The 21,870-nt window shown below is 45.3% G+C and overlaps 1 protein-coding gene across 2 annotated transcripts; it reads right to left on the bottom strand.

The window, feature by feature from the left end:
* Positions 1-774: 774 nt before the first annotated feature.
* On the bottom strand, positions 775-21,830 carry LOC146492449 (pleckstrin homology domain-containing family O member 1-like). 2 transcript variants are annotated; one of them, XM_085148527.1, is made up of 10 exons: positions 20,928-21,830; positions 19,730-19,879; positions 9,438-9,578; positions 8,003-8,107; positions 7,809-7,910; positions 7,432-7,725; positions 7,193-7,290; positions 6,760-6,922; positions 4,388-4,500; positions 775-4,090 (listed from the first exon to the last, which is right to left on the bottom strand). In XM_085148527.1, the coding sequence occupies exons 1-10, from the start codon at positions 20,952-20,954 to the stop codon at positions 3,310-3,312; spliced, it is 1,974 nt and encodes a 657-aa protein (XP_085004653.1). In that variant the 5' UTR covers positions 20,955-21,830; the 3' UTR covers positions 775-3,309. The 2 variants fall into 2 exon arrangements, with proteins under 2 accessions (XP_085004653.1, XP_085004654.1); XM_085148528.1 differs by having other exon boundaries at positions 7,812-7,910.
* Between the last annotated feature and the right edge of the window lie 40 nt (positions 21,831-21,870).

Genomic DNA, 21,870 nt, shown 5'->3' with positions numbered 1-21,870 from the left:
TTTAAAAATCAAGTTGGTATTGGTATGGCGAGTAACCTTCAGTAATAGTAATAAATCACACAGCAATAGTACGTTCATGTAGTTGACAAGTTCATGTAGTTGAAAGTTGACAAGCATGACAATATATATATAAGTCCAAAGTATTCAGAATACGTTACTCTCATTGAGTAACTTTTTGGAACACATTACAAAATACATTTTGGGCCATGTAATCTGTAGTGGAATACATTTTAAAAGTAACCTTCCCAACACTGCTCTCTGCATTAGTTATTATTAACCTCTGCTCTCTTCCACAGCATGTCTTTATCCTGTCTTCCTTCTCTCACCCCAACCAATCACAGCAGATAGCCCCGCCCCTCCCTGAGCCTGGTTCTGCTAGAGGTTTCTTCCTGTTAAAAGGGAGTTTTTCCTTCCCACTGTCGCCAAAGTGCTGCTCATAGGGGGTCATATGATTGCTGGGTTTTCCCCATTTTCTTTGTATTATTATAGGGTCTGTACCTTACAGTATAAAGTACCCTGACACAACTATTCTTGTGATTTTGCGGCGTATAAATATTTTGAATATTTGAATCTGCAAAAAGCAGAGATGCTTTTAGAGACTAGTCATTTATATACATATATATGTATATTTCTGAATTTGGCTGTTTCTACCCTCGATACAAAAAGACCTAAAAATATGAAATCCACAGCTGTCTATGAAATTCATGACCATAAAGCACACACACCTGGAGCTGAGCGCGATGTCTATGAATAAATGTGGACAGTATGATGATGTCAGCCTAAAGTATGGAAGCTTTAATGGTCCGAAAGCCCTAAATCATAAAGAGCTGACATGTTGACAGGATACTTCCTGCTGTCTGTAAACACAAATAAAAGAGATGAACAGAGTCTGGTGAACACTCTCACCCCTCCACCAGTTTAGCTTATTTGTAGTTTGCATGTGAAGACGAGCCCTGGATGCTCCCCACAAGAAAATCATCAGTGTTCGTTTGGTGCCATTTACCTCGAAAGCAATGCTGTTTACAATGATTCAAAAACATTACCATACAGATTTACATCAGAAAAAGAACATTTAAATAATGTATTCCATAATTTAACAAACGTGAAGGAACAAGGTGCAGTCATTCAAACTACATCAGAATCTTTTCTCACAGTCCAAAGATTTCTGGCGTGATGTAGTCTTTCAGTGCTCAAATGTGCAAAAAGATCAAGAGAAATAAAATCTGTTCAACAGTTACCACAAATCAAGCTGTCAAGCTTTCAGTACCAGAACCTACAGAGGAAGTACAAGTTTGAATTTCACGTAAACCTTTGACAATGAGGTAAAGCTCTGTGCCCTGGGAGCTGCACCTCTGCAGGGGTTTTGGGGGCTGTTCAAAGAGACAGGACCTTAAAGTGAAAGTCTGGTATAAAAATCTCCAATGCTGTAGCGTCTCGTGATTTGAGACTAACTCGAGTCCCTGAACTGGACCTCTCGACTGCGTTTGTGCTGTTGATGCCATTTTTAATGACACCATCTGACCAATAAAATGGCTGCTGTGTGTATCTGCAGTGTGAGGAGTCATGCTGCAGATGAGCAGGACACGTTAAACTTTAACTGGAGACTGAACTGTTTGGCTGCAGCTAACGTTACAGTTTTCATTGCTTCAAAGTTTATAAATGCATAAATGTGGAGCTTTGTAGAAGTGAAATTCGTCTCTGAGTATTCAGCACATAGTGACACAACAAAGTTTACAGTACAGATTATGAATATTTCTTTGTATATTAAAGTTCCTGTAAATATTTGATGATCTGGCGCTACACTGATAAACTGGTAAAAACGGGCGATTATTATCGTGCAGCTGAACAAAAACAATCTCAGAAAGGTATTTCTGTTGGTGAAACACATTTAACAGATGCATCACATGTTGGGCATGTTTATGCCTGAGCTGCCAGCACATACGTGTTCAGAACATGATTAACAACAAACCCAAATGGGTTTATTTGGAGGACAGAAACTACAAAAGACTTAACCTGATGAATAAACGGTAACAAATCAATTGCCTTGAAAACACTAAATGTAAGAAATATTTTATGTAGGCAACACAAACTGACATTACTAATTGTATTTTCTTTTAACCTTTGATTAATGTGTCTGTTCCACTGTTTATTCATTTGTTACCAACAAATTCATTCATCCTTCTCATTGGTTTGTTTACCTACTTGTTTTCCAATTAACTAGTTTTGCTGATTTATACAATTTCCATGTAATTTTTGTAAGTCTCCATTATATTCCTAAATTCTTTATGAGCTTTAATAGGAAATTATCTACACTAATATTTAAAGAGATAAACAGGAACGTACATATACTGAAGTAGTAACTTTATTGTTTAGATGATTAAAGGCTCGTATTTCTTATATTTGGTGGATGTGCTGGCACACTTTTTGTTTGTTTGTTGATTAGACTTTATTGGGCCTTTTTCTATGTCACATGTATGTTTCATTAAAGCAAATGTCTCACTGTGTACAACAAATATGTCAGCTGTTTATTGGTTGATGCTATCCAGCATCTGCTGGGCTTCAAGTGTGCAAATTAAATTTCCGCTTTTTTGCAGAATGCAGAGTTTGAGTTCTTTTTTGTAAACTGCAACACATGAACAGGTAAAGACTTTGTGTCATTATTGCTTCTCGTGTCTTTGTTTAACATTAAACTCCCTGATTTTTGAGAAAAATCCACAGATTACAAAAATCCTGTGAGGTTAAAAAGAGCTGGAAGGACGTTTACAGGAATCTCTGCTACAGTGAAAGCAGAGAGCAACAACTTTGGAGATTATCAATGACATTAGCAAATACATGAATGTTTTATCGGAGTGAAAGTCTGGGGAAACTTCCAGCAGACTCCCCTCTGTGCTCGTAGTGTGCTTCAGTGACTTTGTCTTTTTGTCTAATTCAAAAAGTTTCTTGATGTATAAACGCTGACATCTTATCTTGAAAAGGTTTTCTTCAAAAAAACAAAACAAAAATGTTCAACAGATAAACAGAAAATCTTTTTGCCTTCAGGAGGACGGAGAAAGAAGATAAACATGCAGCACCATTGGAGGAAGAGAAGGGGAAAGGGTCCCCGTCAAACGTGTGTGCGTCAAAACACACACGCTTCCTGTTTAGTGCACTGTGGAGGATTAAGCCATTAACCCTCCCAGAAACAATCCTGCTCTGTGTGGTCACGTGCACCGTCCGCAGATTAAAACATGGAGACAGAATTTGAAGCAGGCTTCTGTTTGCGTGCTGAAGAAACGCTGCTACTTCCATCGAGAAGTCACTGCTGAACACTCAAACTCCTCGTTCAGGTGTCTCTGAATCTTCCTTGTCCTCTGGTGATGTCGGCGAGATGAGCGCGTCTATTTCTTCTGCCGCGCCGCTCGGTGCAGGTATATCAGCGGCCGCTGCTGCCGATGCCATCTTCTCATAGGTCCTCCTACGCTGCCGCCGCAGCGTCTGGCTCTGGAGCTCCTTCACCTCCTGCAGGACCTCCTGCGCCTCCTTCCACGAGGACACAGCCTCTTCCAGGAGCCGCTCAGCCTCGGCACGCCTCTGCTCCACCTCCGAGTCATCCTCAGACAGCTGGGTTGCTGGTGGAAGTGGGGAGGTGTGGTGGCTGTCAGGGGTTCTTGGTTGTGAGGACTCGAAGGATCTGGACAGGGTCGGGGAGTTCTGGCTCTGAAGAGGAGACTCCTCATTGCTCCCTGGATGAGGAGAGTCGGTCTCACTGCCCCGTGGCGAACCATATCCTTTAACCTGAGAGAAGTCAGATCGTCCGACGCTCAGAGGCGAGTCGGATGGCTTCTGTATTGGAGAGCTGCCTTGCTTGTTGGGAGAGGCAGCGGATGGTCCTTTGAGTTTTGGAGATCGAGCTGCATCGGTGCTCTTTGACCGAGGAGAGCCACTCAGCCTGGGAGAGTCGCTGACTTTAGCAGCAGCTGCGTGGGATCCTCTGGAGTGAGGTGAGTCAGTTCCTTTGGACCGAGTCTTCTTGGCTTTGGACCGAGGAGATTCTCTTCCTCTGAGGCGAGGAGAGTCGCTGCTCCGGCTCCTCGGAGATCCCGATGACCTGCTAAAGATGGCGACAAAAATCAGATTTTAAGTTCAACAATCAGTATTAAATTAATCTTTCCAACCATGCGAGAACTTTGTGTGTTTTCTTCTTTACAAACTGCAGTACCACAAACACAAATATGTTTGGTGCTGCATCAAACAAACTGTAACAGACAGATCATGGGAAAAGTCTTTTTGGAATTTGATTTTGGGATATGCAATCTACATTTTATATATCTGCTTTGCAAATCAAATCACAAATATTGATGTGAACTAATCAATAATGTCAATTATTAATTAAGGTGCTATAACTGACCTGGAGTGAGGTGACTCTGAGCCCCTGAGGTGATGGAGTCGAGGAGAGTTGATGCCCTTCAGATAAGGTGAACTGCCCTCTCGTTCTCGCTCTGCTTTGGTCTTCTGCAGCTCCTATCAGAAACAACATTACCCATATAAGATGGCAGCACGTGCTGATGTATAGGGGCACAGTGCTCCCAGCTACTGTGTACCCTTTTTGTGTTGTTTATTTCTCTTTTTCTTCCTACAATGCACTGATTACTTTCAGCTGTCGGGAACTAATCGACATCGGCCTCAGCCTGAACCTTTACATTGGATTGGACTGACATTATTCCACCTGAGTTTCAAGACCATCAGGGCTCCATTGGTTATTGTTGGAAGCGGCAAGCGTTGCAGACAGCGCGAGGAAACAAAAGTGGAGAAGCAGAGCTGGCTATCAGGTCCAGCTGTGAAAACAACAACACTACAAACCCCGCTTCCGTCCATCTTCATCACCAACGCCAGATCCCTTGCAAACAAAACAGCTACGATCAGAGATTTACTACAACCGTGTTGTCTACAGATTGTAACTGAGTGCTGACACCATCCAAAAATCCTTAATGCCTCAGTGGAGTTATTGGGCCAGAGCCTACACCATCAGGACCACAACAAAGACTCCTGTAAGGGAAAGGGCGGTGAGACTACTGGTGCCGTAACAGTAGAGTTATATACAGTCAGTGCTCACGGGACTTGGAGCTCATGTCCAATCAGTTCAGGCCCTTCTAACTTGCAAGCTAATGGTAGTCATAGTTACCATTGTTTACAGCTGCCCCCCGCAATGCTGACGTTAGCTCGCCACTCAACCACCTCCAACAACACCCAAACAGCAAAGAGAGCACCCGGAGGGCATCCATATTGTTGCTGGGGACTTTAATAAGGCACAAAATCTGAAGTCCCGGCTCTGATCAGAACTCAGCCTTCAGGCTGAGGGACAGGAGAAGCATAGAGGGCTTCCTCACTGATAACAACCCCTGCCAGGTGTGAAGAGGTAACCAAGCCCTCACCAACTACAAAGACCAGCAGAGCCTGTTGGCGGCAGACGACACCACCGTGGTTGGGCTCATCTTTGATGGAGATGAAACAGGGTACAGGGCGGAGGTAGAGAATTTGTCCTGCTAGTGCTTGCAAAATAACCTTAAGCTAACTTGATGTATGCTCAATCATCCAGGTAAGGAAATCCAAAAGAGTTCATTCTGTTTGTGGCGTAGCGTGGTTTGTAGCTCAGCCACAGAGGAAGGGTGGTGTCAGGGGAGGCTGACCCACACACCTGACCTCATCATGTAATCATGCCTCCCCTTTTAAGGATAATCCTGGGGCTGGATGACAGAGAGGTGTGTAATAATAATAATGGGATAAGCTATTTTGAACAAGTGAGTTTTGAGTTGGGACTTAAAGAGAGAGAAGGAAGAGATATTTCTTAAATCAAGAGGAAGGGAATTCCAGAGTCGTGGAGCAGCTGAAAGCCCTGCTGGTGGCAAGACAGGGGAGGGGACAGAGAGAGAAAGAGAAGAAGAAGATCTGAGACACCGAGATGGGATGGTGATCTGAACCAGGTCAGAGAGATATGTGGTGTTGGTGGGCAGGGTGTTATGTGTCCAGGCCTTCCAACACCCTCCCTTGGTCTGAGAGGGACATACAGTGGGTAAGGTACGAAGGGGGTATAGGCCAGCCTTAGTGGACACAGGCTGCACGCAGACCGTGGTTCGATCCGGGGCATTGCTGGAGGCTGAGTGTGTGGAGGTGTATGAGGACATACATAATATCCCATAGTGCCGCTGCAAATTAAATGCAAGGTCAGTGAATAGAATAGAATAATCCTTTAATTGTCCCACAAGGGGAAATTTGGTTGTAACAGCAGCCAGAAAGATTGGCCAGGCTTTAATAACCTATTGGGGCAGTGTGTTAGGATGTGTTCATGACCTTTAGCAGAATGTAGCATCTGCGATGCATTCAGCGGTGACACAGGGTCGTCCAATGCTGACGGCCCCGCCAGCTCCAGTTATTCACTCAACTGGAGCAGTCTTGTGCTGACAGGTATGTCAGGTATTTGTGGTGCCTGATTGCAAGGGTAGCGAGTTTACTTGTTTACATGGCTTATCCTGCACACCCACAAACGTCCACTACCGGCAGCAAATCCAATCGGCTGTGATAAAGTGAGCTAATGTCAGTGCTATAGTTCAGGTTTTGTTGTGGTCTGATTAATAGAACTTCCACCTGGTGGACCTAAAAGTGTCAATCCAAAGCACAAGTATTGTCATTTATCTTATACAAAATAATTGCCACCTAAGCCAGTTGACATCATGAAAATGATCAGTAAACTAATCTATACATTTATGAATGAAGCAGTCAAACCTGCAGTCTCATCTCCTCCAGCAATTCCTGAGCTCGCTGCATCCTCTGGGCAATAAGGCTCTGGATCTGACCCAAAGGCTGGGCCGAGGCCTCGACTCCCACTTCCACTTCAGCTGGACATCGCCTAACAGCAGAGCAGAACTCTGAGCGAATCAGCACTGGTCTAGAGAAAAGGAAGAGGGTTAGGGTGACAGAAGAGTGGAGAAGGTGATGTTTCAAAATTTCAAGACATAAAGGTCAAAGACACTGAAATGGGTTTCACTGGTTCAGTCAGACTTGAGCAGCAGTGAGTCCAGCAGGCCAGACATTGACTTTAACCATGGACTCTACTTCTCCTGAGTATCCTGAATACCTGACAGCCTGATACTCTGCAGAAGAAAGCCTGAACCCTGCGTCTGTTTACTCCCTAACTTTGTTTATTACAAGGTCATACCTGGAAGAGAGGACTTCATCCATGGAGGCACAGCGACTCCGGCCCTGCACACTGAACCTCTTCCCTGGCTGTGGCGTTCGATACTGAGCCTGGAGAACCTGAAAGGTAACATTCAGGTAGGTGTCGCTGTCAGTTATGGCGATTTAGTGTTCATTTTAGCAAAGCTATTCAATAAAAACTTGGAGCCACATGCTTCCAAAAGGAAAAAAAAAAGGTTAATGTGGATCTGAAGGGCCCACCTCTATTTGTGGAGACTTGTGGACCTTGGAGGCGTCCAGATGCTTTCCCCAGGACCGCTCACTGCCCCTGGGCAGACTGCTAGTCTTCACTTTGGGCTCCTTGGATGTCATCCGCAGCTTTGATACGTCTGTTCCAGCTCGCTGACGACCTCCTACTCCAATCTGTCCACAAGACCCGCCCCCTTGCAGGTCGACCCGAAAGCTGTTATTCCAGTCGCCATCGTAGTCATGTGAAAAAACATCCTCTTCAGCCACCAGGTCGAGTGTCAGCATGCCATGGGAAGAGGTGGATGCCTGCAGGGAGAACATGACTTTAATAGCAATAACATTATCTTAACATTCAGACCAAAAGATAGATGGAAAAAGGCTCCCAGCACTACGGCCATGAGATGTCCTCTGGTCGGCAGCCGGCGACCATAAGGGATCTTTGCTCGATCTCTGGTGGGATGAACCAGCGTGCTGTCCTCCTCAATGGTCACCTGTACGCAGACAAATTGAGTTAACACCCTGTTAAAAAAGGTGGCCGAAGTGTTATTAAAACATTTGAATCCATGAAAAAAGCAGCCCACACCTCATCCAAAACTCGGTTCTTCGCTTTGATGATGGCGATGCTGAGGGCGTTTACCCATGATTCCTTCTCCTCAGGGCTCACAGCCAGAAACACGAGGTTTGGAGCCTGCAAAAATAATATTCTTACCAATTTGATGTCATATGAAATGCATAGTTTACCCCTGAAATGGTGCAAGAACTTAAATGTCAGTTTTTGAGTCTTGCAGCTGATGAAACATCCATATTTTATTGGGTTTTTTACTTTTTATTTGAGCTTTCTTTAAGGCACATTAGCTTCACCAGATAGCTCCCACCATACGTTGGAACTTGTCATGTTGTAGAAAGTAAATGATACATTTACAGAAAGCCATTAGAGAAGCACAAATACTCTGAGAAGTATTTACATTCTTTGAAGTTTTCAGGTTATGTGTTGTTCTATGAGTTTCACCTGCTCCCTTTAGGGCACAGGTGTCCAACTCCAGGCCTCAAGGGCTGGTGTCCTGCAGGTTTTAGATGTGTCCTTGATCCATCACAGCTGATTAAAATAGCTAAATGACCTCCTCAACATGTCTTGAAGTTCTCCAGAAGCCTGGTAATGAACTATCCGGTAATCGTTTGATTCAGGGGTGAGATCTAAAACCTGCAGGACACCGGCACTCGAGGCCTGGAGCTGGACACCCCATGCTTTAGTGGGCGCCACGGCGGATGATCTACCTTAGTCTCCTCCTATCCCAGCATCCTCCTCTGTCACACCATCCTCTGCATGTCCTCCTTCACTACATCCATGAATCTTCTTTAAGGCCTTGCTCTTTTGCTCCTGCCTGGCAGCTTCGTCTTCATCATCCTTAGCCAAATACATCTACTCTACCTCCAGTTGTAAGATCTCTAAATGAACTCAAACATCAATTTTTTCACATCTAGAAATTTTATAGAGTGTTGCAGCCCAACACAAATTTACACACAAAGTTTATTTAACCCTCTGAGGTAATGACCCTGATCCTGACTCTATACAATCAGAATGTAGATTCTTGTTTTATTAAATTAAAGCTGAAGGTCAGATTGTAGAAGTAGAAAGAGCAGAGCGTGACAAGCTGCAGTAGTTTCTGGGATTATTCCGCTCTGACTCATCCTCTGGCAGTCTAATTGGATTCTGCAGATTAAACCTGTTCAGAATAGGAACAAAAAGCATGCAGCTCAGCCAATCGCAGAACACAGATGGGGCAGGACATCTCAAATCTTATCCACCAATCCTGAGGCACATGTAGGAGGAACTCCACCATCGAGGTCAAGCAGGACAGCGTAATCTCCGAACACCAAGACACGAGAGGACAGGCGAGGACAGAGGTTTCACTTTTGGATCAGATGCTCCATGAAACCAGAAACACTGACACACATATTCTGTAATTCTGTTAGTTACACTCAAGACGACAGGTAAACAGCCGGACAGGTGGACTCACAGTGTTTCCCGGCTGCTTGCAGCGCAGCACCGTGAAGCGGCTGTGGTTCTTCTTGCTGCGGCTCTTGGCCTTCCTCAGCTCCTCGGCGCGCTCGTAATCAGCCAGGTCGAACACTTCCTGAGCCTTACGCTCATCTTTCACCTGCAAACACAAAAACACACCTGCATCATCGTGGTTTACAAATAACAGCGATCAGTTCTGCAGGTTCATGATGGAAGAACATAAATGTACAGGACAGCTTACAGCAGGGGTGTCGAACTCCAGGCCTCGAGGGCCGTGTCCCCTGGGTCAGCACACCTGAACCACATGATAAGTTCATTGCCAGGCCTCTGGAGAACTTCAAGACATGTTGAGGAGGTCATTTAGCCATTTAAATCAGCTGTGTTGGATCAAGGACACATGTAAAACCTGCAGGACACCGGCCCTCGAGGCCTGGAGTTCGACACCCCTGGTTTAGAGGAAGCATGCAAGTTAAAATAATCTGAGATTAGAGATGGAGGAATTCTGTGTTTGTTTCTCTAATAACGCTCTGCATACACGCTAGCACAGATGCAGTGACAAAGGAGTGTGTGTGTGTGTCACACTGTTTGTTAACAGCTGGCTGAACACACTGAGCAGCTGCTGTCTGAGATCTGTGAACACACCTGAGATTAAAGGGCCAGCTGACCGTTTTACAGCTAAGCTCCGGTTTTATTTTATTTTGAACAGTTTATTATCCTGACCTGTTGTTTAATTTATTTCAACTATAACTATAATATTTAGTTTCTTTAAACAAATTATAATTTATACTTGAATGATTTTTTTTATGATTTAAAAACCCAACTCCTCATGGGCAGTGGGCGCACACAGGCCCACTCCCCTCGATTTATAAGTGGAGAACAGGTGGAATCTGTCTCCACCCTCAGGTTTCCTAGCACCCACAGGAGTAGTAGGTGAAAACTGTGTATTTTGCAGCCCCACCCCCCAAAGAAGTTTAAAGATTCTGTCAAATCTTCCAGCTGTTTTTTTAAGAGGAAAAGATTTTCAAATTACGAGTTTTCTTTAGAAAGCATGAATAATTTCTCTTTGCACACAAAAACAGAATCAGCAAAAGTCGTCAGGGAGGAAACTTATCAGCCCCCCACCTGAAAAACTGACCTTTTTATTGAGCCATAGCACACAGCTGTTAATAATGTGCTTTAACTTGTTCAAAGTTGTAAGAAGTATTTACACACCAATTCAAAGAGAGTCACACAATACAGAACGAGCCTGGCAGAGGTAGGAAGCAAAGTTTCAGATTCTGGAAAGAAAACAAGTGAGAGATGTGTCCAAAGACCACAGAACAACTGCTAAGATGCCAGTGGATGACTTAGGTGAGTCAGGAATTGTAGTCTCAAAGAAGACAATTACTAGAATCCTGCACAGGAATGGACGGCGAGGTTGCAGACCACCACAATAAAAATGAACAAAAGGGAGCAACAGTCAAGCTAGCTGATGTTCTGGTTTTTGGATCTGGTCACTCCCCCAGTCGCCTCTAGCTCCTGCCAAGATCTGGTTGTAAGACCCAGCTGTCAGAATAAAAATGAAGAAAAACTAGCAACAGTCAGGAACTGGAGATTTTATTCTTGCAATTTAGCAAAAGCATCAAATACAAGGTTTCACTTAAGCGGTTGAAGAAGGAAGTCCTCATTGAGCTTTGCCTTATAACTGTCAAACAATGAAACTTTTACTTCTATGGACAGTTATGAGTATGTATACTGTAATCAGCAGAACCTGGGCGTACTTTCAGCCACTAAGTGTACTGAGTGTATCTTTCACTATCATACATCTCACACTAACTGAAGAATGAAGACTGTTGGAGCTATCTGTTCTTTATTTTTATTATTTTGAAATTAGTTAACATTTGTTGTTAGTTTACTTATATTTTGGGGTTTATTTACAAGTTTATTTGTAGGTTAATATTTGTTTCAATGTTTTGTTTGATGTTACCTTGTTAAATTAGTCAGTAAGAGCTGTAGGGCCATTTTGTTTCTATAAATAAAGAGACTGGTATAGGACCAGCATGCACTGGGGGTGGGCCTATGGTTTTTTACCAGAGCAGGAGAAGCAGCAGGAAGTAACAAAAAATGGATCTTGTTATTGCCAAACTGGATGAATAAACCATAAAAACGCAACTTTCAAGTTTGGACAGTGGACTTCTTTTGCCTACGTATGAAATATTATCTCAGTGCAGCAGTGGCTTGTGGACTTTTAATTGTGGGATGTTTGGTTTGTCAAACAAAAGGAATTGCCACTACAAAGACCATCACTGGATTCAGGCCAACCAACAGCAGGGGAGCTGAGGGAGGTGAGAATAGAGCTAACGAGTTGAATCTGTTTTTGACAGACAAACGCTTTTGGAGCTACGTTCGTCAGCCAGTTCGGACTTTACAGCGGGTTTCGACTCCGTGGACGTACTGCTGCTTGGGATCCTTTGTTTACTCGCGCGACGTCGAGGGAAAACAAAAAGGGGGAAACGCGCCGGAGTTTTGTGCCGAACGTGACAGAGAAACAGCAAGCCACCTCTGCCCAGCATCCTGCTCGTGAATCTCCAGTCTCTGGACAACAAACTTGATGAGCTGCATGCACGGATTAAACACCAACAAGACATCAAGAACTGCTGCGTTCTGGCCTTCACAGAGACATGGCTGGAGCCCAGCGTCCCCGACTGCGGCATCACGCCGGATGGATTCACTGTTTACCGGGGAGACCGAACGAAGGACTCAGGCAAGAAAAGGGGAGGAGGGGTGTGTTTTATGGTTTGTGGGCTAGAGATGTGTGTATCTTAAAAACGTACTGCTCTCAGAGCCTCGAACTACTGACCATTAAAGTCAGGCCTTTTTACCTCCCGAGGGAGTTCAGCTCAGTTCTCCTCTCAGCTGTTTACATTCCCCCACACGCTGATAAGGCTACGGCTATGGACGAACTGTATGACATCATTATTGGACTTGAGAACAATAATCCAGAAGCTGCCTTTATTGTGCTGGGAGACTTCAACAGAGCCAACATGAAGAAGGTTCTCCCCAAATACTATCAGCACATCTCCTTCCCCACAAGAGGTGATCAAACACTGGACCACTGTTACACTCCATTCAAAGAGTGCTACAAACCCTTCCCCCACCCAGCTTTTGGTAAGGCAGACCATTGTTCCATACTGCTGCTGCCTGCATACAGACAAAGACTGAAACAGGAAAAACAAGCCAGGTATGACCTCTGAAAGTCCATAAAAAAGGCCAGAAAGGACTACAGGGACAAAGTGGAGTCCAGCTACCACAGCTTTGACACCAGGCGACTGTGGGATGGACTGCACTGCATCACTGACTACAAGAAGGTCAACACAGTCAGTGTTCAGCCCACTGCATCTCTCGCAGACGAGCTCAACAACTTCTATGCTCGTTTTGATGCAGACAACAGAGAGCAGATCCTCTACCCTCAGGAGGACAGTGAGGCTGTAACTTTAACTCTGAGAACAGAAGCTGTGAGATGGGCTTTCAAAAAGGTCAATCCTCACAAAGCTCCAGGACCAGACGGCATCCCAGAGTGTGTGCAGACTAGCTGGCAGAGGTGTTCACCAACATCTTCAACCTCTCCCTGAGGCAGTCAGTGGTCCCCACGTCCCTCAAAGCATCCACCATCATTCCCGTTCCCAAAAAGTGGGCTCCTATCTGAATGACTACCATCCTGTTGTACTGACATCCGTCATCATGAAGTGCCTGGAGCGGCTGGTCAAAGGTCACATCTGCTCCTCCCTCCCTGACACACTGGACCCTCTTCAGTTTGCCTATCGGACAAACAGAGCCACAGAGGATGCCATCGCCCTGGCAACGCACACCACCCTCACTCACCTGGAGAAAGGGAATACATATGCAAGGATGCTCTTCATCGACTACAGCTCTGCATTTAACACCATCATCCCCTCAAAACTTGCCACAAAGCTCGTCGACCTTGGGCTGGGAACACCAACCTGCAGATGGATTGTAAACTTCCTCACAAACAGGCCCCAGGTGGTGAGAGTTGGTAAGCACACCTCCTCATCACTCATCTTAAACACAGGTACGCCACAGGGTTGTGTGCTTAGCCCCCTCCTATATTCCCCGTTCACACACGACTGTGTTGCTAACCACGAGTCCAACATCATCATCAAGTTTGCGGATGACACAACCATCATAGGCCTCATCACAGGCAATGATGAGACGGCCTATAGAGAGGAGGTGATGGTGCTGTACGAGTGGTGCCTGGAAAATAACCTGACTCTCAACACCAGCCAAACTAGAGAGATGATAGTGGACTACCGGAAACGACCAGTCAGGGAACACCAGCCCATCCACATCAGCGGCGCTGTTGCCTCCTGTGAGATTCCTGACACCCCCACCCATCACCTTCACTCAACACCAGGTTGAGATGCAAATGAGGAGACTTCACTCAGGCAAGTCTGCGGGACCAGACGGAGTGAGTCCCCTCGTCCTCAAGGCCTGTGCCCCCCAGCTGTGTGGAGTCTTTCATAAACTGTTCATGCTGAGTCTGAGTCTGCAGAGGGTCCCAGTGATGTGGAAGACATCATGCCTCGTCCCTGTACCAAAGACGCCACGTCCCAGTGGCCCCCAGGACTACAGGCCTGCGACACTGACCTCCCACATTTTGAAGACCCTGGAAAGGCTCATCCTGGACCAGCTGTGTAAGACCACATCTGGATCCTCTTCAATTTGCTTACCAGCCCCATCTCGGAACAGAGGACGCCATCATCTACCTGCTCAATCGTGTCTACACCCATCTGGACCAGCTGGCGAGCACTGTGAGGGTCATGTTTTTTGACTCTTCCAGTGCATTCAACACCATCAGGCCGACCCTCCTGGGTGATAAGTTAACGACGATGCAAGTGGATGCTTCTCTGGTGTCCTGGATTGTTGATTACCTGACAGGAAGTCCACAATATGTACGTCTCCCACAGTGTGTGTCTGACACGGTAATCAACAACATAGGGGCACCACAGGGGACTGTCCTCTCCCCCTTCCTCTTCACCCTCTACACAACAGACTTCAGCCACTGCACAGAGACCTCCATCTTCAGAAGTTTTCTGAGACTGGATGGCAGGACATGATCTGTCTTGAAGACTCAAAAGGAATGTCTCCTCACTAACAGGAGGATGGATAATAGTGTAGGGTTAGGTAATGCTACCATGTGTAACACAGCGGGTGCACACAAGCTTCCTCCGACAAAGCCAGGGGCCATCTGAGCACATAGCCCCTCCCCCCACAGTTGGCTCCGAGGCTGACTATCATGAAACAGTCATGAATCAATTACATCATAACACTTAAAGGCAATTGTTGCGCACAGTCTATAGGACTGAATGTAACTGTACCTTAGAAATCAGACATCAAACCAGTAGAAGAACACTGGGTCACACTGTGAGCTTTCGTGTTGGATTGTGCGGCTGTAGCCTCAGGTTTACATTGTTCAGTGCTGATTATAAACAATATGGTCAGGTCATTTTACAGAGAAATGTGAAAGTAATAAAATGAACTACTTTCTCTTGGGAGTAATTAAGTAACATACTGCATTACTTTAAAAAAGTGTTCTGTGTAGTACAGTGGGGCAAAAAAGTATTTAGTCAGCCACCGATTGTGCAAGTTCCCCCACTTAAAATGATGACAGAGGTCAGTAATTTGCACCAGAGGTACACTTCAACTGTGAGAGACAGAATGTGAAAAAAAAATCCATGAATTCACATGGTAGGATTTGTAAAGAATTTATTCGTAAATCAGGGTGGAAAATAAGTATTTGGTCACCTCAAACAAGGAAAATCCCTGGCTCTCACAGACCTGTAACGTCTTCTGTAAGAAGCTTTTCTGTCCCCCACTCGTTACCTGTATGAATGGCACCTGTTTGACCTCATCATCTGTATAAAAGACACCTGTCCACAGCCTCAACCAGTCAGACTCCAAACTCCGCCATGCCAAGACCAAAGAGCTTTCGAAGGACACCAGGAAAAGAATTGTAGACCTGCACCAGACTGGGAAGAGTGAATCTACAATAGGCAAGCAGCTTGGTGTGAAAAAATCAACTGTGGGAGCAATCATCAGAAAATGGAAGACATACAAGACCACTGATAATCTCCCTCGATCTGGGGCTCCACGCAAGATCTCATCCCGTGGGGTCAAAATGATCATGAGAACGGTGAGCAAAGATCCCAGAACCACACGGGGGGACCTGGTGAATGACCTGCAGAGAGCTGGGACCAAAGTAACAAAGGTCACCATCAGTAACACACTACAACGGCAGGGAATCAAATCCCGCAGTGCCAGACGTGTTCCGCTGCTGAAGCCAGTGCATGTCCAGGCCTGTCTGAAGTTTGCCAGAGAGCACATGGATGATACAGCAGAGGATTGGGAGAATGTCATGTGGTCAGATGAAACCAAAGTAGAACTTTTTGGTATAAACTCAACTCGTCGTGTTTGGAGGAAGAAGAATACTGAGTTGCATCCCAAGAACACCATACCTACTGTGAAGCATGGGGGTGGAAACACCATGCTATGGGGCTGTTTTTCTGCCAAGGGGACAGGACGACTGATCCGTGTTAAGGACAGAATGAATGGGGCCAAGTATCGTGAGATTTTGAGCCAAAACCTCCTTCCATCAGTGAGAACTTTGAAGATGAAACGAGGCTGGGTCTTCCAACATGACAATGATCCAAAACACACCGCCCGGGCAACAAAGGAGAGGCTCCGTAAGAAGCATTTGAAAGTCCTGGAGTGGCCTAGCCAGTCTCCAGACCTCAACCCCATAGAAAATCTGTTGCGGGAGTTGTAAGTCCGTGTTGCTCGGCGACAGCCCCAAAACATCACTGCTCTTGAGAAGATCTGCATGGAGGAATGGGCCAAAATACCAGCTACTGTGTGTGCAAACCTGGTAAAGACCTATAGTAAACGTTTGACCTCTGTTATTGCCAACAAAGGTTATGTTACAAAGTATTGAGTTGTATTTTTGTTATTGACCACATACTTATTTTCCACCCTGACTTACGAATAAATTCTTTACAAATCCTACCATGTGAATTCATGGATTTTTTTTTCACATTCTGTCTCTCACAGTTGAAGTGTACCTCTGGTGCAAATTACTGACCTCTGTCATCATTTTAAGTGGGGGAACTTGCACAATCGGTGGCTGACTAAATACTTTTTTGCCCCACTGTATGTGTAATAGATTACTTTTTTTGAGTAACAGCCCCAATACTGATGACATCAGAGGAATCAAGTCAAAGGAAATACATCCAACACGCACAAACACTTGACCACACAGCATGCAATGAATTTGCTCGACTACGTAGTGATTGTGATGAACCAGTGAGACCCAATGAGAATCAATAAGGAATTGTATCGATAAGTGATATCGATAATGGAATCAGAATCGCGAAACTCTTATCAATTCTTATCACATTGAACAATGTTGATCTATCCCCCAACCAGCACGTTTCCCTAATTATAACTCATGCACACTTGCATGGTCCATTCAGCTGAACCTCTGAACACCAAACATGACTTTAAATTCAGATCAATTACAATCCGCAGCCCAGAAACATCATTAAACATCACAGCTGTTGGAGCTGATCATTTGTCAGTACTACAGAGATTATATTCAACACTTGGTGTGCTTCAGCGGCTTCACTAACACATCCATCCATCCATCTATCCATTTTCTTCTGCTTATCCGAGGCCCAGTCGCGGGTGCAGCAGCCCAAGCAGAGAAGCCCAGGCCTCCCTCTCCCCAGCCACCTCCTCCAGCTTATCCGGGGGAACACCAAGGCGTTCCCGGGCCAGCCGAGAGATATAATCTCTCCAGTGTGTCCTGGGTCTGCCCCGGGGCCTCCTCCTGGTCAACTGGCTCCTTTCGATGTGGAGCAGCAGCGGCTCTACTCTGAGCCCCTCCCGAATGGCCGAACTTCTCACCCCATCTCTAAGGGAGAGGCCAGCCACCCTTTGGAGGAAGCTCATTTCCGCCGCTTGTATCCGCGATCTCGTTCTTTCGGTCACTACCCACAGCTCGTGGCCATAGGTGAGGGTAGGTCGACCGGTAAATTGAGAGCTTTGGTCTTACACTCAGCTCTCTCTTCACCACAACAGACCGGTACAGCGTCCGCATCACTGCAGCCCCTGCACCAATCCGACTGTTGATCTCCCGCTCCCTTCTCCCGTCACTCGTGAACAAGACCCCGTCATACTTAAACTCCACCACTTGGGGCAGGAACTCATCCTAAAATCACTATCAGACTAAAAGCATAGATTGAAAGATTAATTCCAACACCGTTTCTGAACGGTCCACAAGAATCAGTGAAAACAAAATAATGTGTGTCTAAAAACAGAAATGTCCTCACAAACCAAAACGCTCCCAACAATGACAGTAAAAATGGTTCTCACAGAGCAGAAACACACACACAGCGAGTCCTCCCTCAGGCATGTACATTAAAAAGTTCTGGGTTAGCGTACTGCTGAAGAACAGGAACAAGATGAAATATGACGAGTAATGATGGAACAAGTCATGATTAAACACACACACACTCTCTGGGTTAACGTGAGTCATTACTCTGCTCACGGCAGAATAAATCTCGTACTTATCTGTATGTTACTGAATGTTTGTTTCATCCCCGTCACACACTGCTACTCTCTTTTTATTCATTACACAATACTACGCCACTTTTTTTATCACCTGCACTGATAGTTATGTTATTGGAGCATTTTGATGACATTACATGACCAATAATATGACTGCTGCAAGGATACTGTACATAAGAAGGTGGAGCTCTGGTTTTACTGAGTGAATGGATTTTGAGTGGCTGTTACTGGTTAGCAGGTTTGTGTGTGATCCTGATGACCTCAGGCATCTTTTCCCTTTACTGTATTTCTTTTTGTTTCCATCTGTGAAATAGAGAAGCTCAAAGCAGGCTGCGAGGCATTTCCTGTGTCCTGATGTGTCCATGAGCTGACAGACATCGCCCTCCTCCTCTTCCTGAGAGTTAAACTCAGAGTTTTGGCAAGAACAAAGTCTGACTCAGCGTCCACAATCTTTGCTGTGCTCTTGTGTAATAGACGCTTACATAAGGCCAGTGTGAACACTTCCCAGTCCAAACACACCTGCTGCAGCCACATTTACACCTGCCTCCACACTGCGTTCGGGGAATATACAGACATATACCACAGAGAAAATAGGGGATGTCCATATTTTACCTGTTATTTGGTTGTTGGGGGCAGCACTTTAGACAGAGACTTCCAGACCTTCCTCTCCCAGTCTCCTTGAGGCATTCCCAGGACAGCTGAGGGCCATACAGAAATATCTGCAGCGTGTCTGTGATCTGCCCCATAACACCTGGGAGGTGTCCTCCACTGGCTCCTTTCTATGTGGAGGAGCAGCAGTGGTACAGTGAGTCAGTCTTAAATGACTGAGCTCTTCACCTGATCTCTACAGAAGAGCCAAGCTACTCTCAGAGAAAGCGGCTCACTTCTACTGCTTGAACCCTAAACAGCTTTTGAGGGATTTCTGGCGAAACATCAGAAATGATGATACCCTGAGGAAGCCCCTGAAACCCCTCCCAGCTGGAAATGACCCCTGCCAGCTGTGTGTAGCCGGCAGGATTAAAAGCAGCACTCGCTGCCATGAAACCACTCTGTGGGATGAGGTCTTGTTTGTTCACAAACACCATGTCTGTCTCTTCTTCACTCAGGACATATTTCTGAAGCCAGAACATGACATCAGAGGTCACATGATCACTCTGTGTGACTTGCCGTTGTTTAGAAATGACTCAGCGTCATCAGAGCTGAAAATAAACACAGCGGGACTGCCGAGATCCTCTCACTTGATGAAAATCTAAGGTCCGGCCTCAAACGCATTAACCCACAAACATTTACATCTTCCTTTGGATTAATCCCCATTTCCTCTGTTTCACATGACATTTCTTTGTCTTTTTACTGCATTGTGACTTTTAAATAAGAAACACTCTGCTTTAGGACCATCTCACAGCTTCTACCTGTTTCTCCTTGCAAACATCTGTAACAATGATAAATGATGCATCTACAATCTCTGTTGAACTGTTGAGCTCTTTTTATCCGAACAACACACCACAGAGAAAATATCAAACTAGATCAGAGATGTTAGCTACGGATTAGCTGCACCCGGTAAACCTGTCGTCTGGCACAGCCTACCCACAGTCCTCCCTGGCCTGTCCAGCAGATTGGAACCAGCAGCCCATAGGGGGTCTGTCCAGTTTCTCTGATCGCTGTTCTCACCTCCTTGTCTGAGATGTAGAGATGGTCTCCTCTCAGCACCATGTACCGACTCCTCCACAGCTCCCTGAAAATCCCTCGACCGCAGAACTTCCGGATCCAGCCCACCTTCTCCGGCTGCTGGACGGGCAGCGGACCAGAGTCCTGAACACCCTACAACACAACGATAACAGGAGGATTCAGAGAAACGCAAAGACCAACGGAGACCGATGAAGATACAATGCAAGAGGAACAAAAGAATCTAAGAAAAATGGGAAGACCCACAGAGGCAAGGCAATAAGCAAATGAGAGTAGGACAGAAAACATTTGACCCACAAAGAATAAAGACAACAGAGAGGATCGAGCTCAAAGACACAAACAGACAAACGGCCTGAGAGAGACTAAACCAGGCATTAAACTACCCAGGAGAGCTATAAACATGACATATAAAATGAGTAATATTTGAAGACACAAAATTATGTCAGAGAAACAGGAAATGACCTCGGTGGGAAACAAAAACAGTAAATAACGTAGAGGTGACGCGAAACGGCCGAGAGACAAAAAAGAAATCTGAGGTAAAAAAAAATGGGAGCACTGCAAGCTTTCTAAAAATGTTTACCAAACAGGTCATTAGAGGCAGAATGAACCTGATCTACACACAGTTTTCATCAGACGTTTAAACGGGGAAGAATCTCAAACACGTGTGTGAAACAAAGATCAATCACATAAAATTATACTGACAGATACCTGATACTGGCAAATGAGAGAAATGCACACAGGTAGGAAATACGATAAAAACAAGGCAAAGATGTAAACATGTAACGATTGTCTTCATAAATAGAAATGAAACAAAAACAAAATAACGAGAAGAAAAATAACTAAATAAATAAAAGAAAGAGCCATGGCTATGGCGGCATCGTGACGTCATCGATGGTGTTGAAACCGCAGATTTTCTTTGTGAACAAAAAAAAGGAGAAACTTCCTGAACGAAGCTGCAGCTCCGGGCAGGGTGGAGGCATCACTGCACCACCCTCACCTCACATCACCTGTCTCAGCTCAGTTTGTGTCAGAGATGTGTTTAAATAAAGGTTCAACAAAAATGAAGCTTCAATAAAGCACAAAGCAGCGTCACGTGACGCAAACAAACGGACAGAAAACACCAGCGATCGGAGTCAACGATCAGCATCACACTGATCGATCCTGAGCTCTCTCTCTCACTGACCCGCCTGCTTTGGTTGCTTTTCTTCATCTTCCTCCTCCTCTCCGGGGCTTGCAGCACAGTCACACCGACAGGGAGGAGGTTTGGCCCGGCGGCTGCTGCCCAGCCCGCTACTGGTCCCGGTGGTTCCGGTGTCGGCGCGTTGGTTCGGCTCTCCCGGTTCTTCTTCGTCTTTTTCAGCTCCGCGTCTGTTGTCTGAACCGAGACTGCATCCTCCCTTGCGCGCGCGCGCGTTTGGAGTCAGATGCTCTTTCTCGCTTGTTCTGTGCACCCGCTGTCCCACGCGGACGCGCACCGGAGCCTACTCGAGGTATAAGGAGCCCGAGGGCACCACCTGGCGACAGAGGAGCGCTACAGCAGCGCTTTGATGAAGAATAAAATGTCAGACATGCTTTAACGTAATCATATACAAAATGATTATCATTAATTATTTCAAATACAAATAATTAAGAACAGAGAATAAAACGTGACCTGATCAGTCTGGACTTCAACTTCAGAGCTTCATCTCTCACTCTTCTTCCTCCTCAAACATTGACCCTCGTTTTCTTCTTCTGTTTCTTCAAGCCTTTCTCAGTATCACTCTTTTCTTTACAGTATGAAGCACTCTGACTGTAATTTGGTCACATATTGATAAAACTAAACTGAGGCGAGGGTTTTCTTTTTCTTTCTTCATGTTCATGATTTCTCTGTCCTTCCTTCTCTTTTTACATGGTCTCTGCTTTCTTTTCACATCTTTTACTCATCCGTTTCATTCATTTCCTATCTCCTTTTCTGCCTTTTCTTTTTTCCTCCTTTCCTTTCTTGTAATTTTAACCTGATAAATCTGAATCCTGACTCTGACTTTGTCCTAAAAAGATCAGGCTTAAATATTTTAAGACAAAAAATATCCCAATACACACACACACACACACACACACACACACACACACACACACACACACACACA

Source organism: Neolamprologus multifasciatus, chromosome 22, assembly GCF_963576455.1.
Source record: "Neolamprologus multifasciatus chromosome 22, fNeoMul1.2, whole genome shotgun sequence".
Lineage (NCBI taxonomy): Eukaryota > Metazoa > Chordata > Actinopteri > Cichliformes > Cichlidae > Neolamprologus > Neolamprologus multifasciatus.
The sequence above is the reverse complement of the archived record's forward strand: the minus strand, read 5'-3'. Positions and strand labels throughout refer to the sequence as shown.

Bases quoted from the DNA above. Each gene is read 5' to 3' on its own strand.
- LOC146492449 (XM_085148527.1), bottom strand. From the start codon at position 20,954: ATGAAGAAAAGCAACCAAAGCAGGCGG. The intron at 7,291-7,431 runs GTGGGCCCTTCA...GTTACCTTTCAG, and splicing joins ACAAGTCTCCACAAATAGAG to GTTCTCCAGGCTCAGTATCG. The intron at 6,923-7,192 runs GTATGACCTTGT...CCTTTTCTCTAG, and splicing joins GATGAAGTCCTCTCTTCCAG to ACCAGTGCTGATTCGCTCAG.